The 13966-nt window shown below is 35.9% G+C and overlaps 1 protein-coding gene across 1 annotated transcript; it reads left to right on the forward strand.

The window, feature by feature from the left end:
- The first annotated feature begins 335 nt into the window (after positions 1 to 335).
- Positions 336 to 11075, forward strand: LOC105383522 (vesicle transport protein GOT1B). The gene is made up of 6 exons (XM_038110854.2): positions 336 to 501; positions 1949 to 2040; positions 2870 to 3048; positions 7424 to 7505; positions 8779 to 8817; positions 10762 to 11075. Exons 1-6 carry the CDS (start codon positions 477 to 479, stop codon positions 10768 to 10770), a joined length of 426 nt encoding a protein of 141 aa, XP_037966782.2. The 5' UTR covers positions 336 to 476; the 3' UTR covers positions 10771 to 11075.
- Positions 11076 to 13966: the final 2891 nt, after the last annotated feature.

The raw sequence follows: 13966 nt of genomic DNA on the forward strand, positions 1-13966 counted from the left end.
GAAGCATGTTACGCTGACGATGACGATGTTCTTCACAGAATGACGAAGATTATTAATATTAAAATTTTTATAATACTGTACCTCTGTAAATGAAAATGAAATAAATTTAATATATTTGTGTAGATATATCAGCTGTCCGATACCCATAACACAGACTCTGCCTAGCTTGGGGTCGGATGGCCGTGTGTGAGATGTCCCCACATATTTATTTATTTATTAATTCTTGTAAAGGTAAATCTAGTTAAAATGAAAAAAAACCTTGACATTAGTATCTTTTTGAGATTACTCGATTAACTATAAATCGTCATTAATTGTCATTTTCCCAACTCTATTTATTTTGACAGTTCTGTATTCGATTTCAAAAATGACGTGGAGATATAGGTTAAAAGTTTGTTGTAATGAAAATTTTACAATTAATTGTTTATAATTCGCTAGTTTATTGCAATTAAATACTTGAAACACACCCCTACTTCACGATGATTGAGATAACCGACATTCAAAGTATGTACTTTTATAGATAAGTTATGTTTTCACAATCATTATAGTAGTTATTTACTAAATTCTAACTATTTTTATTTATATTCCTCTATTAATTGAAAATAAGATGACAAAAACCATAATATTAACATTATAGCCATTGTATGTAGCCGTATTTAGTTGTTTTATTTGTGCAAAATATGGTTTTAGTTTAGTTATTTTCAGTTAAATGACAATAAAGTATTTAAGTATTTATTGTTACAACATCTTATCAGACTATCACCGATTTGCCCAAGATGCTATTTATCCTTCCTAACTAATATTATAAATGCGAAAGTAACTGTGTCTGTCTGTCTGTCTGTCTGTCTGTCTGTTACTCTTTCACGCCAAAACTACTGAACGGATTTGAATGAAATTTGGTATACATATGGTATAGACCCTGGGAAAGAACATAGGCTACTTTTTATCCCGGAATTCCCACGGGAAAACTTTTTAAGGCGAAGCGAAGCTCGCGGGAACAGCTAGTCTGTCATAAATTATGATATCTTGATGCTTCCGCATCAAATACTTACCTACTTATGTTTCTTTCTCTAAAATTTATTTGAGAATTGAAAAAGTACCTACTTGTAAACATTGAGTTCTTTGGTTTTAAACAGATGAATCCTATGAAATGTAAAATCTATTGTATCAACCAGTGTATTGATGCCAAGGTTTTAATCCCACGGCCTATGGGTGCTTACATAGAGAATCGGGTTCCCTGTATCACCTGTACCATAACCTGATTATGCGAAAGCGCTCATGACAATTAAAAATCCAGGAGTGAAATGCATGAGCAGGAAATGCTCCGTGAGGGAACCCAATTCTCTATGTAAGCACCCTATTAATCCAACAATATAATTTATTTTGTATCCTGATACTCCACATCGGAGGAAGCAAGAAAGCACTGCAGTGGTGTTTAATCCCCACACATGGAAAGCTCAAAGTACTAGAGCTGAGCTGGATAGCAACTATGGCTGTTGTTTAGGAAGGACAGCTTCTTGTGAAGCCTCTAGGAAATTGCATTATGAATAGAAATACTCATGTAACACATGAACTATTCCTTAGTCAGCAACTGACACTAAAATTATTGATCAACCCTTTTACCATGCACTAATGTACCAAAAGTCAGTGTAATGTCATCAAAAGTACATCATAAAGAACAAAATCAGTTAAGGTTTATACAGAATATTGCAAAAAGGGTATACTAAGCCAAAACCTAAAATAAATAAATATTTTTGTAAACTTTGACATTCTGATTTAATTTTTGGGGTTAGATATAACAGGTTTCACACATAGGTTTTGGCTTAGTACCCTTTTTGCAACAACCTGTATAAAAATATAATTTCCAATAACCTCAATCTTTTATATACAAACTAGTTACTCTCCTCATGATTGTAGATTGAACTGAACCGTGTGCTCTCTATTCTTCCAGAGATCGGCGTGGGGCTGGCGGGGTTCGGCATGACATTCCTGTTCCTCGGCGTGCTGCTGCTCTTCGACAAGGGGCTGCTCGCCATCGGCAATGTGAGTACATAATATTTGGGCAAAACTTTATTAAGGAGTAGCTGTTAAAAAAAACGTTGGTTTTCCGCGTTAAAAAGTGGCCTATGTGTTATCCAGGGTGTCAACTAACTCCATACCAAATTAAATCGTTTGATTGAATCATTGACTTGAAGAAGTAACAAACATACACATACCACTCACACTTTCCCCTTTGTATTATTGTAGCTTGTGCTGAGTGGTCCCCTTTTTCGAAATGGGAGCACACTTTATTGCAAATAATTTGTACATAGGTGAACTTAATGACTAATAGCATTCTCTTCCATTTAAGCTTTGCATAACCATAAAATACTCAAGATGAGCCAGCCGGCATTATGAGACGTATCCAGATCTTGTTTATCAGCAGGCTAGCCAGCATATCTTTCAAACACTATAGTAGTCAACTATAATACTCTACTTACCACACATATTGAACTATTCCCTGCAGTACCCTGTTCTACATCGTTAGCCTGCATTTCGCCTAAACACCACACCAACTCAACTATAACCAAACCAAAGGTGTCAAAGATCGCTTTTAGTGATAAAACTGTCTTTTGTACCCTAATTAAGTTCCAAGTTGATAAATTTTATTATTCTTTTTTGGTGTACAAATAAAGTGTATTTTATTTTTAATTTTATTTTACAAAAATAGACACACCAACAGCACATATGATCATACATTATCAATACATAATTAAAGGTATTATTATTCTATCTATGCACCAATTACAGGCGTGCAACAGCATTCGAAAGGACTAACGTAAACAGTAATTTAAAATGTATCCTATCTATAACTCCCCACTTTTCCCCCCAGATCCTCTTCATCAGTGGCCTAGCCTGCGTGATCGGGCTGCAGCGCACGTTCTTCTTCTTCTTCCAGCGGCACAAGCTGCGAGCCTCCGTCGCCTTCTTCGGAGGAATAGTTGTGGTGCTGCTGGGCTGGCCTGTGGTCGGCATGGTGGCCGAGCTTTACGGGTTTATATTGCTGTTCAGGTGGGTTGGGGTTACTTTATTTACTAATATTGTACGACATTACATAAAGACTACACCTTATCATACATCCTACACGCTGAGCAGTCACCTAGACTGTCGCTATTTCGGCTGGCTAATCCTTTCACCATGGTGGCAAACCCTAGACCAGCTGTTGTGTTAACTATACTAGGATACTTTTGATCCAGAATTGCCTCGTTAAACTTTTTAAAACAAAGCTCGAAAGGAACAGCTAGAGTTAGTAATATATAAACTTGTTTATCATAACTGCTCAGCCGTAAGGCAGTATACAGAAAGAACCACCACTTCTTACCAGCGCTGATCTGTCAGTTTTATACATTTGGCGAACCAGCGCTCATAAGCGCAAGAAAAAATCCATATAAAAAGCTATGGGCTTCTTTCTATATTGTAGCCTAACCCACAAATAATTTGAGCATTTTCCCTCTCGTATACGGGATATAGTATCCCTCCTCTACTACTACTACGAGGGCGATACCGAAATGTTCGGGAATAGAAAAAAGTACAAAGATATCATAATATTATTTACTTTTATTGTTTTTCAAAGTAGTCTCCGTGACATTCAATGCACTTTTTCATTCGATTAAACCAATCATTGAAACAGTAATTCCAGTCTGAAGTGGATACTGTCAAAACAGCTGATTTGTAAGCTTCGATCAAATCAAATCAAATCAAATCAAATCATTTTATTTGTGAACATAGGTATAGTCATAACAGGTGTTTTACAGTATTTGTTGCGCTATGTTCTGCACGTAGGCATACAAAATTTATTAAGTATACAAGTTAACATAAACAAAACATGCATATCTTTTAAATTATTCCTATTATGTATAAATAAAGCATGCATCTAGATATAACTTTCATTCCTACAATAAAAATAAAATATAAACAGTCCATAATTATGTCAGATAAATCTATATAATGAACAAACAAAATAATAATAATAATACTAGGAAATGTCAACAGAATATAAGTATGATTAATTAATTACAATGAAATGTCAGATAAAAATTCAATAACAGAATAATAACATTTTCCGACTAGAAGATTGAAAAGCTTTTTCCTAAACTGTACAGTATCTAAGTCTTTTATTACATTTGGAATTTTATTAAAAATTAATGGAGCCATGCATGATACATTGTTTCCCATTAAAGCAGTCTTATGTTTTGGTATGCTCAGTCTATGTCTGTGCAGAAAACGTGTTCGGTTTGAGTATGTTTGGGGTGCTTTTTTAAAGAGAGATGGATTTATTTTAACAAACATTGCTATTTCATATATATAGAGAGATGGCATGGTCAGTAATTTTAATCTTTTGAAATGTGGAGCACAACTGTCTGTTGTTCTAAGACCACACATTGCTCTTAAGCATCTCTTTTGCGCCCTAAAAATTACATCCTTATCAGTGCAGTTGCCCCAAAAAATTATCCCATATCTTAAAGTTGATGATACAAAACCGTGATAAGCATTCAGAACTGTGTCATGACACACAATTTTACTTAATTTGTGCAGCATGTATGCGTGCTTACTGAGCCTTTCGCAGATTTCGTTCGCATGTTCCTTCCATATTAACCTATTGTCCATTTTGAGACCTAAAAACTTTGTCGATTGTACTTCTTCAATCTGTACCCCGTTATATTCAATTTTCAATTCCGGATTGATTGTCCTTTGGTGAAATTGTATTATTTTAGTCTTAGTCAAGTTTGCAATTAAATTATTTTCATTGAGCCATGTCATTATTTCTTTCAAAGTGTCATTAATTTCGATTTCATATATATTTATGTCAGTACATTTTATTATAGCAGTGCTGTCATCAGCAAACAACACCATTGGGCGTGAAACGTTATTAGGTAGATCGTTAATATACAAAATAAACAACAATGGGCCAAGCACACTGCCTTGTGGTACACCGCAATCAATCTTTCTACTGTTAGAGTAATATTTAATTTCTTGTTTGGTTTCGGGACAAAGTCTTGTTATTTGCGTGTATTGAGATCTGTTGTTTAAATATGATTGTATAAGACTCAGTACATTACCTCTGATTCCATAGCGCTCCAGTTTGTGTAGTAATATTTTGTGGTCTACGTAATCAAAAGCTTTGGTCATATCCATATAGATTGCACTAACAGGGTTCCTTTCATCCACGCTATAAAGAACCATATTTATAAGATCATAAATCGCCATATTTATGTTCTTATTCTTCCGGAACCCTTTTTGCTCGTCAATAAGAATATTGTATTTATCAAAAAAACTGGTAAATGATTTATAAATTAGTTTTTCAAAAACTTTTGATAATATTGGAATAAGGGCAACAGGTCTATAATATTTCATTTCTTCTTTATCGTCTTTTTTGAAAATTGGAATGATAACAACTGGTTTCAGCGCATCTGGATATATGCCTTTATCAATGCAGTTATTAAAAATAAATGCTAAATGGGGCGCAATTAATTCTGCTGTATTCTTAAGAATTTGTGTGTGTATGCCGTCATAGCCAACGCTGTTTTTATTTTTTAATGATTTTATTATTTTTACAACCTCTTCCGTCCCAGTTGGTGGCATAAATATTGATTGTGGACAAGTTTTGACATTTTTCATCGCTTTACCTATATTGTGGTCAGTCGACCGCCTCTTCTGGGCCGCTAAACCGTTGACCACGTAGCATATCTTTAATTCTTGGGAATGTAAAATAATCATTGGGGCTCAGATCAGGGCTATACGGAGGATGGTCCATCAACTCCACGTTTTCCATATTTAAAAACGTTCTTGTTTTGCGAGCGGTATGAGAGCTTGCATTATCGTGGTGAAGGATTATACGACGATTCGGGTTAGTTTTACGAAGTTCTCTTACGACTTCCGGCAAACAAACTGTTGTGTACCAATCAGCAGTAACCGTCCTTTGTTCTTGTAATGGAATCGTAGCCACATGGCCAGTTTTCGATACAAACGAAGCGACCATTTTTTTCGACACGCTGCGTGAGCGAATAACTTTTGTTAGCTTGACCTCACCTTCGAAGACCCAAACTGCCGATTGATGTTTTCTTTCGGGCTCATATGAATAAATCCACGATTCATCACCAGAGACGATATTGTAGACAGCATTTGAACTGCCTCCATTGAACCGTTGCAGAGCAGATCGACACCAATTAACACGAGCCGACTTTTGTTCCTCGGTCAAACGGTGGGGCACCCAGCGCGAAACTAACTTCTTGACACCCAGTTCTTCATGTAAAATGGTTTGAATGGCTGTCATACCAATGCTGAGAGAAGCCCGAATCTGCTCGTATGTCACATGTCTATCTTCTTTTATTAACTGGCGTACAGCATCGATGTTATCTTGTGTTACCGCTGTTTTTGGCCGACCAGTAGAAGGGACTGTGGTAAGATAAGATAAAAAGATAAAAGAAAGTTTATTTCGAGTTAATCTTAATACTAACATGCTAAAAATCTATAAACAATAACAATAGTCACATAGGTACATAGTTAAAAGAACAAAAAAAATATAAACTCGAAAATGGACGTGGACTCAGCATAAGGCTACTCAAATATTATAAATATAAGAATAGCGCTGATTTTCAGCCACGCCCATGCCACAATTTAAAATTACAAGTAAAAAAAAAGAAAACAATATAACTACTTAACATTAATTTGTTTCAAACATAGCCGAGCATATTACATATTATAATTACACTATATCCTTATTTTTACTTTATTTTTCATAAGTGGTAGGTAGTTTCATCTAAGTAACTGGTAGGTACATACTAATTCTAAATCCAATAATGTACACACAACGCAATTCTACTATTATTACATGCATTATCTTCTAATATTTTCGGTGTCTTTTTGGATCATAAGCAAGAGTAATTTGTATTTTTTCTTAAAAGATTGTATTGATACAATATTGTTTCGTAAGAGAGGAACGTCCACGGCGAAACTCAGAATACCAACGATATATAGTCGTTTTACTTGGTGCTTCAAGTTTATAAATAGAAACAAGCTCGGCGAGACATTGTTCTTGAGATAAACCTCGACGAAAGTTGTGAAAAATTATTGCACGGAAATGTTCCCGCGTAAGCTCCATTTTTTACACCGACTTGTCAAATTCAAATGGTCAATACTCTTTTATTTTTTACTTTTTTTAAAATTCGAAAATGGAATTATGTTTGAAAAAACACTACATTTGATACACCAAAAAGGTTTCACTCTAATTTATTCCTAAGTATTCTATTCCCGATCTTTTCGGTGTAGCCCTCGTACAACTATGTAGTATGATATAAACTACCTAGTTTGTGTTACCTGCCATTTTTATAATATTAGCAATTTGACGTAATTTTACTGTAAGCAACCATTTTCTGTCGTATTCCAGAGGGTTCCTCCCGTCGGCCATCAACTTCCTGCGCATGGTGCCGGTGCTGGGCTCCTTGCTGAACCTGCCCATCATCAGCTCGGTGAGTCTCCATCATCATCATCATCATCATCTATGCCAGTCTACTGCTGGACGTAGGCGTCTCTGAAAATACGCCACTGGGTTTCCCAAAGCCCTCCATGGTGTGGCGTGTATGGATACGATATGTAGCTTTCCGCTTCCAATCATTACCAGCCCCACCTTTCGCAAGTCGTCACCCCATCTAGCCGGAGGGCGTCCCACACTATGTTTGCCTAGTCGCGGTCTCCACTCCAGAACATTTACCCTGTGAGTAGTAGGGTATCTTCAGGGTGTTCCATAAGTTGATGTAATCCCGTTAGAAGGTAGAAGATTTTTGGCATATGTAATAATAATAATATGTAGGGACATCTCACACACGGCCATCCGACTCCAAGCTAGGTCGAGCCTGTAATAATGGGAATCGGACAGGTGGTAATAATATATCTACTCAACTCAGATACATAAATAAATAAATACCTACATAGATACATATTATAACACCCAAAAGGGTATAGGTACTTGGGTACCTACAGATAACTGTCTTTTATAAACTAACGATCTTATACATAAAAAAAACCTTAAAGTAGGTTTACTGAGCTCAATAGCTACGGAACACTTTAAGCCTATTTGAGGTTTCATAAAAATCTCTATTCATAATCGTTCCGTAAACCTTCAATAACTATAGTGATGCTAATAGATTTCACAGACCAAACATTTTGACATTTACCCTATTAAGTTGCCGGTCTGACGAAACCATAAACAAAAATAGCGAAAACTTTCATTCATTTATCAATCTCTATTATCTATGTTAGCCACGGCGCGGCACTTAAAAAAGTTTACGTTGGCTTAAAGGCGCAGTGGCAGTGGCCAAGCCAAAACCCACAAAAAAAAAAAAAAATTTTTACGTTACCATGGCAACTTATTTTCAGCAAATATTAACTCACAACAAATGTCAAATCGTCAATAAAGCAGAACAGCTGTTGACCGGCCGCCATGTTTTTGTACAATAGGAGGTTTACGGAAGGTGTATAGTAGGGTCCAGCCAACTTTAGCATATCAAGGTTTTACGAATCAGTTGGAGAGTTCTTTAGCGCTATTGATCGTTTATGAATAAAGTTTTTTTGACATTTGCTTATAGCAGGCCTATAGGTCTCCCGTAACTTTTTATGAATAAGACCGTAATATTTCCAGCAAGGAATCGAACCCGGGACTTTCGGCACAGCAGTCAGGATCACTAACCACTACACCATTCGTTTGTAAAACATACATTACATATTCTTTTTTATATTTTCCAGATCGTGAATCGGATAGCAGGCGACAACGGACGGAACATGGTATGACAGTGTTGCCATAAGTGAAAAGACTTTTAATTCAATTTATACCTTTTATATTATAATATGTGCAGTGTGAGTTCCAGTCTATTTGTCTATGGTGTATATTGTATCCCTTAGATTAACAATATATGAACGAGATGGAGCGTCAGTGCAAAAGAAACGTCTTGACAAATAACACCCCACTTCGGTTACAAGATTTGTGACTTTATTCATTGCTATAATGGTTGTCATTAGGTTGAACTTAGAACGGTTTGTCAGTAAACATAATGTGGACCGTTTTTTTCTTTGTTTTTGTATGTGACATATCATTTTGTTGGTATATTGTTAATCTAAGTATCCGGTCTATGGGAGGTGGTTTGTAAATAGATTAGCACAAATATTTGGGAAATTTAAAGTGGCATTGAAAGTGTGTATCATTGGTTGTTGCCATTACGGTTCGGTGTAAGGTGTAACAGTGGGGTCTTATTTGTCGAGATGTTTGTTGACACTTCATCTTGTTTGTGTATTGGTAATCTGAGCCTCATTGGATAATAATAATGTTGCTATCTACTAATGTCACCCGCACCATTCTATACCGCGCAAAGTGTAATAGTTTACAAAAGCTTTTTAATGGTAATGTCGGTAATATGAATCATTTGAAGGCATAAAACAGATGGGTTGTGGAAGAGCGGTGGTAGCTCAGTCTCACGCCAGAGATGCGGGTTTGAATCCCGGCGCTGACATGTACTAATGAGTTCTTTGGAATTTAAGTAAATTGTATACCATCGCTCTTACGGTGAAGGAAAACATCGTGAGGAAACCTACCCGCAATGGACCAGCGTGGTGGGAAATGGTCCAAGTTTAGGAAGGCAGTTTAGACCTTGGGGACATGCACAAAGGTTCCATTTGAGAGAGCCAGGTGCAGGTACTTACACGTCCACAGAGAATAGAATAGAAATGGGTGGGTTACAGATTACAGCTAAGAACGTATAAATATTGGAAAAGTTTAAAGATGCATTTTGTGTTTGGGATATTACATATGCTTTTCACGAATTTTGAAATTCTGATTTCAGTTTCGGGCTTAGATATAACATGCTGTACGGTCAGGTGCAGAGAAACCTGACCCCCCTCCCATAGTAACAATGCTTCTGAGAGGGGTCAGGTTTTTCTGCACCTTACTGTACATGCTGGTTTCGGCTTAGACTTAGCTTCGCCCTTTTTGCAACACCCTGTATATAATTTTGATCTTAACTACCAAATATTATTTATAACAGAATGAAAATGTTAGCGATCGGCCATTATTTTGTTAAAACCTTTCCTGGTTGGTTGAAAATATTGACCATAGACACGCCATCTTGAATTTTGGAATGTTGTAATAATTGTACTTTGATATACGGTATTATAGACTTATTTAATTAAGTAATTATTTTACTTGTAGATAAAATATAGTTTTTAAATGTCTCCTATTGCTTTTTATTTTCATGATACCAAAAAGTTACTTTAAAAAACTAATTTTAGCTATAATCTATTCAGTAATACCTAATATAAACACCAACATTTGTTAGTGTGTTTGATGCTCTTATAAAAGAGAACGGCTGAATCGTTTTAAATAAAATTTGCTATGTAGAAAGATAACTTCCTGTATTTTTATCCCCAAATTCCCACAAAAACCTTTTAACGCCCTGTAACAGAAAAGAAGTGGCAACACCAAAAAAGTTTATCATCATCATCAGCCTTCGATCGCCCACTGTTGGGTAGGCTAGGCCTTCTTTTTAAAGTTTATCATCATCATCATCATCAGCCTTCTATCGCCCATTGGGTATAGGGCTAGGCCTCCTTTTTTGTACGCCAATTCTTCCGGTCCTGTGCCGCTCTGTTCCACTGAAGTTTATTAGTCTCTTCATTCATCCAACTTCTTGACTTCTAAAAACGATAATTAACAATACTAAAATGTTTCTTCTGCAGGACGAATGACGGCACTGACTTAGCAACCGAAGTAAACTAAACTAAGATAAAGTTAACTTTAACATTACTTAAACGTATAGTGAAATCATTGTTTTTTATTCAATCGTAAAAATATCATCAGCATCAGCCTGTAATCGACCACTGCTAGACACAGGCCTCTCCCAAGGAGCGCCACAACACTCTGTCTTCGGCCTTCCTCATACAAGAATAATACTGTCAAATGTGTATGTAGGTATGTACTATTAAATTATAATAATAACTAGCGATCAATGAAAAAGTTCCAGCAAGAAAAACACCGAATTACTCCTAAACGAAAAAGGCTAGCTTAATGACGCCGTTTGTAATATTACAGTAAACGTAGGTACATTTAATTCATTTAACAGAGCATCAGAATATTACTAACTATAAACGTAAATATTGTGGAACTTTTTCATTGCTCGTGAGTGTTATATGGGTATATTTTGTATAAATACTACTTTTAAGAGTCATAAGTTTAGTTATTGTATGTAAATATTATGAAATAAAAATAATATACATTCCACCTGCAAAAGTATATTTATTTGATATCGCAATCCTATTCGCCAGGGCAATGATAAAGTAGAATTTATATCGTGTCCACCAACCCGCTCTGGGCCAGCGTGGTGGACCTATAATCCTGCCTTCTTTGGAAGGAGACCCGAGCCCCAGCAGTGTGGACGTGATGCTTTGTGATGATGATGTTGATGATGATGAGTTGCTTTTACGCTGAAGAAAAACATCGTGAGGAGACCTGCACATCTTGAATGTACATATTGTGTACCGTAAGTTCATTCTAGTCATTCGAAAATGGCGATACGGCTTGCGACCTATCACGCGAGTACAAAGATGTACAGCGAAATATGGGTGACTCGCTAGCCACCTCTGACTACACAGAATTTGACTTTAATAAAGTCGTGTGGTGAATATATTAGTAATAAATCTATAGATAATGAATATAGGTAGGTACTTAAATTATCCCTGAGCTAAAGCTTTCTTTATAACGGACACTAAATCCATGGTCTAAAACTGTTATTGAATCCGATTAAGTATTGTGTATGTATTTTTATGTATATATTATTATATTATATAATAGTTATATGGTATGTATTATTATGTAATATTATTCATATTCATATTCATTTATTCAGTTCAATACATCGTCATAAATATAATTATTATTGATATAGTATTATTTATTAGTACTTATATAATAATATATTTAGTATTATTAATATAATATGTACTTCTATGTAAGTATATTTGTAATATTATAGTTAGTGTGTAGTTTATTAATGAATCTACATTTCCTTTTAACATGTACACTACACCCAATCTTATCTCCTTTTCCCTGCATCCAAAGGTTGTCTGGCAGAGATCGCTTTAAGTGATAAGACCGCCTTTTGTACCCTAATTAAGTTGCAATTTGTTATTCCTATGATTCTTTGTTGGTGTGCAAATAAAGAGTATTCTATCTATCTATCTATCTAAAGGGCTGTCCCCACAGGAGAGAGAATCACGACGAGGTGACGTTTCGCCGCACTCAACCACTCGTCGATAATAACTCCGTGTGGCAAAGAAAAGACACTGGGCACAAATATATGGAAGCTGGGACCATCACCAATAGAAATGAGTGATACGTCGTTCAAAAGGTATTTTTTTGCAGAATATGAACAACGGAAGCGCTAGTCCTGATTTACTGTCCAATTAAAATAATCGTACCTTGAAAGTTTTTATATTGTATTTCTGTAATTTTAATGTTTTTGTTATTGTTTCACATTCATTTTTATTTTTTATAACAAAATGATCATCATTCATTATAATGTTATATTTGTTTATTATCTCAGTCAATAAAACCAGTTGAAAGTAATTTCTCCTATTTTAATAATACGTGTTTACGTGTATTAACGTAACGGCACCAGTAATGGACACCTTAAGGATTTTTTACAAATGATTTGGCTGTTACTCGCTCAATTTTTTTGTTGGGATATTGAAAGTTGGTATGAATCGTAGGAATATCTTGCCGTTTAAGATGAATGTACACTAGCTTGATTTAAACTATTGGTTTTTCAGTAAATTGTATATTTGTAAGAAATACCTAAAACCACAGTGATGGACACCCAAATTCCAGTTATGGACACCCAATGTTGGACAGTGATTTTTTATTGAATAAAAGTATAAAATAATGTTTTATGCTAATATTATTATAATTGTAATGCTTATGAGTAATCTTTCTGAAAAAAAAAAGTAAAATGTTTTACAAAAACACTAAAATTTCTAATTCATAACATTATAAATCATGTCCTTCTGTATTTTATTACACAACAGTTTTCTATCCAAGACTGTGGACAGCAGCCTTTGCATCGGACCACGTCATTTAAACATCCCGCATCTCCGTCCGATCGAGCGCCGCCAGGTCTATTTAGGGCGGCTTTTCTTAAGCTTGCCCTGCGGATACAATTCGAGAGCATGTCTCAGGGTTTGGTTTTAGTCTCTACGCAGGCTATGGCTATTCCAACTTCGTTTGAGGCGTTTTATATGTGAACCAACAGGATCTTCATGGCAGGTTTTCCTGAGATCTTTGTTAGAAGGTTCCAGTAGGCAGCTTCTGTGTACCTATGTGTCTTTGTGGTCTCGCAAGCGTATAACAGTACCGACTTTAGTGACGTTGGTGTTAAATATCTCTCACTCTAATGGAGAGATGTTTTGACCGCCACATGGATCGCAGACACGCAAATGCACCTTTGACCAATACGGGCGCCCACATCTAGCGCAACAACTAGGTAGCGTTAGTAGATGACCCAGGATACCGTCTCAACTTGTTCTGTTCCTACGACCCTCTAGTCATATCATATCATCTGGGTTATCCAGGTTTACACCAGCCGGAAAATGCTTTTAGTTTAAGTCAAAGTTTTCTTTTCACAACCTTTTCTCTCACTTCTCTTTTATCTAGTAAAATTTTGCTCTTAATCTATTCTCCTCCTAAAGCCTCTTCTTTTCAAATCCTCTCTATTCATGGTATTCTCTGCTTTACTGGTCTATTCGTCACACTATCACTGTTTATTTCTCTATTTCTATTCTCTGTGGGGCTGTAAGTACCTGCACCTGGCTCTCTCGAATGGAACCTTTGTGCATATCCCTTAGGCCTAAAGTGCCTTCCTAAGTTTGGACCATTTCCCACCATGTTGGT

This window comes from Plutella xylostella, chromosome 24 (assembly GCF_932276165.1).
Source record: "Plutella xylostella chromosome 24, ilPluXylo3.1, whole genome shotgun sequence".
NCBI lineage: Eukaryota > Metazoa > Arthropoda > Insecta > Lepidoptera > Plutellidae > Plutella > Plutella xylostella.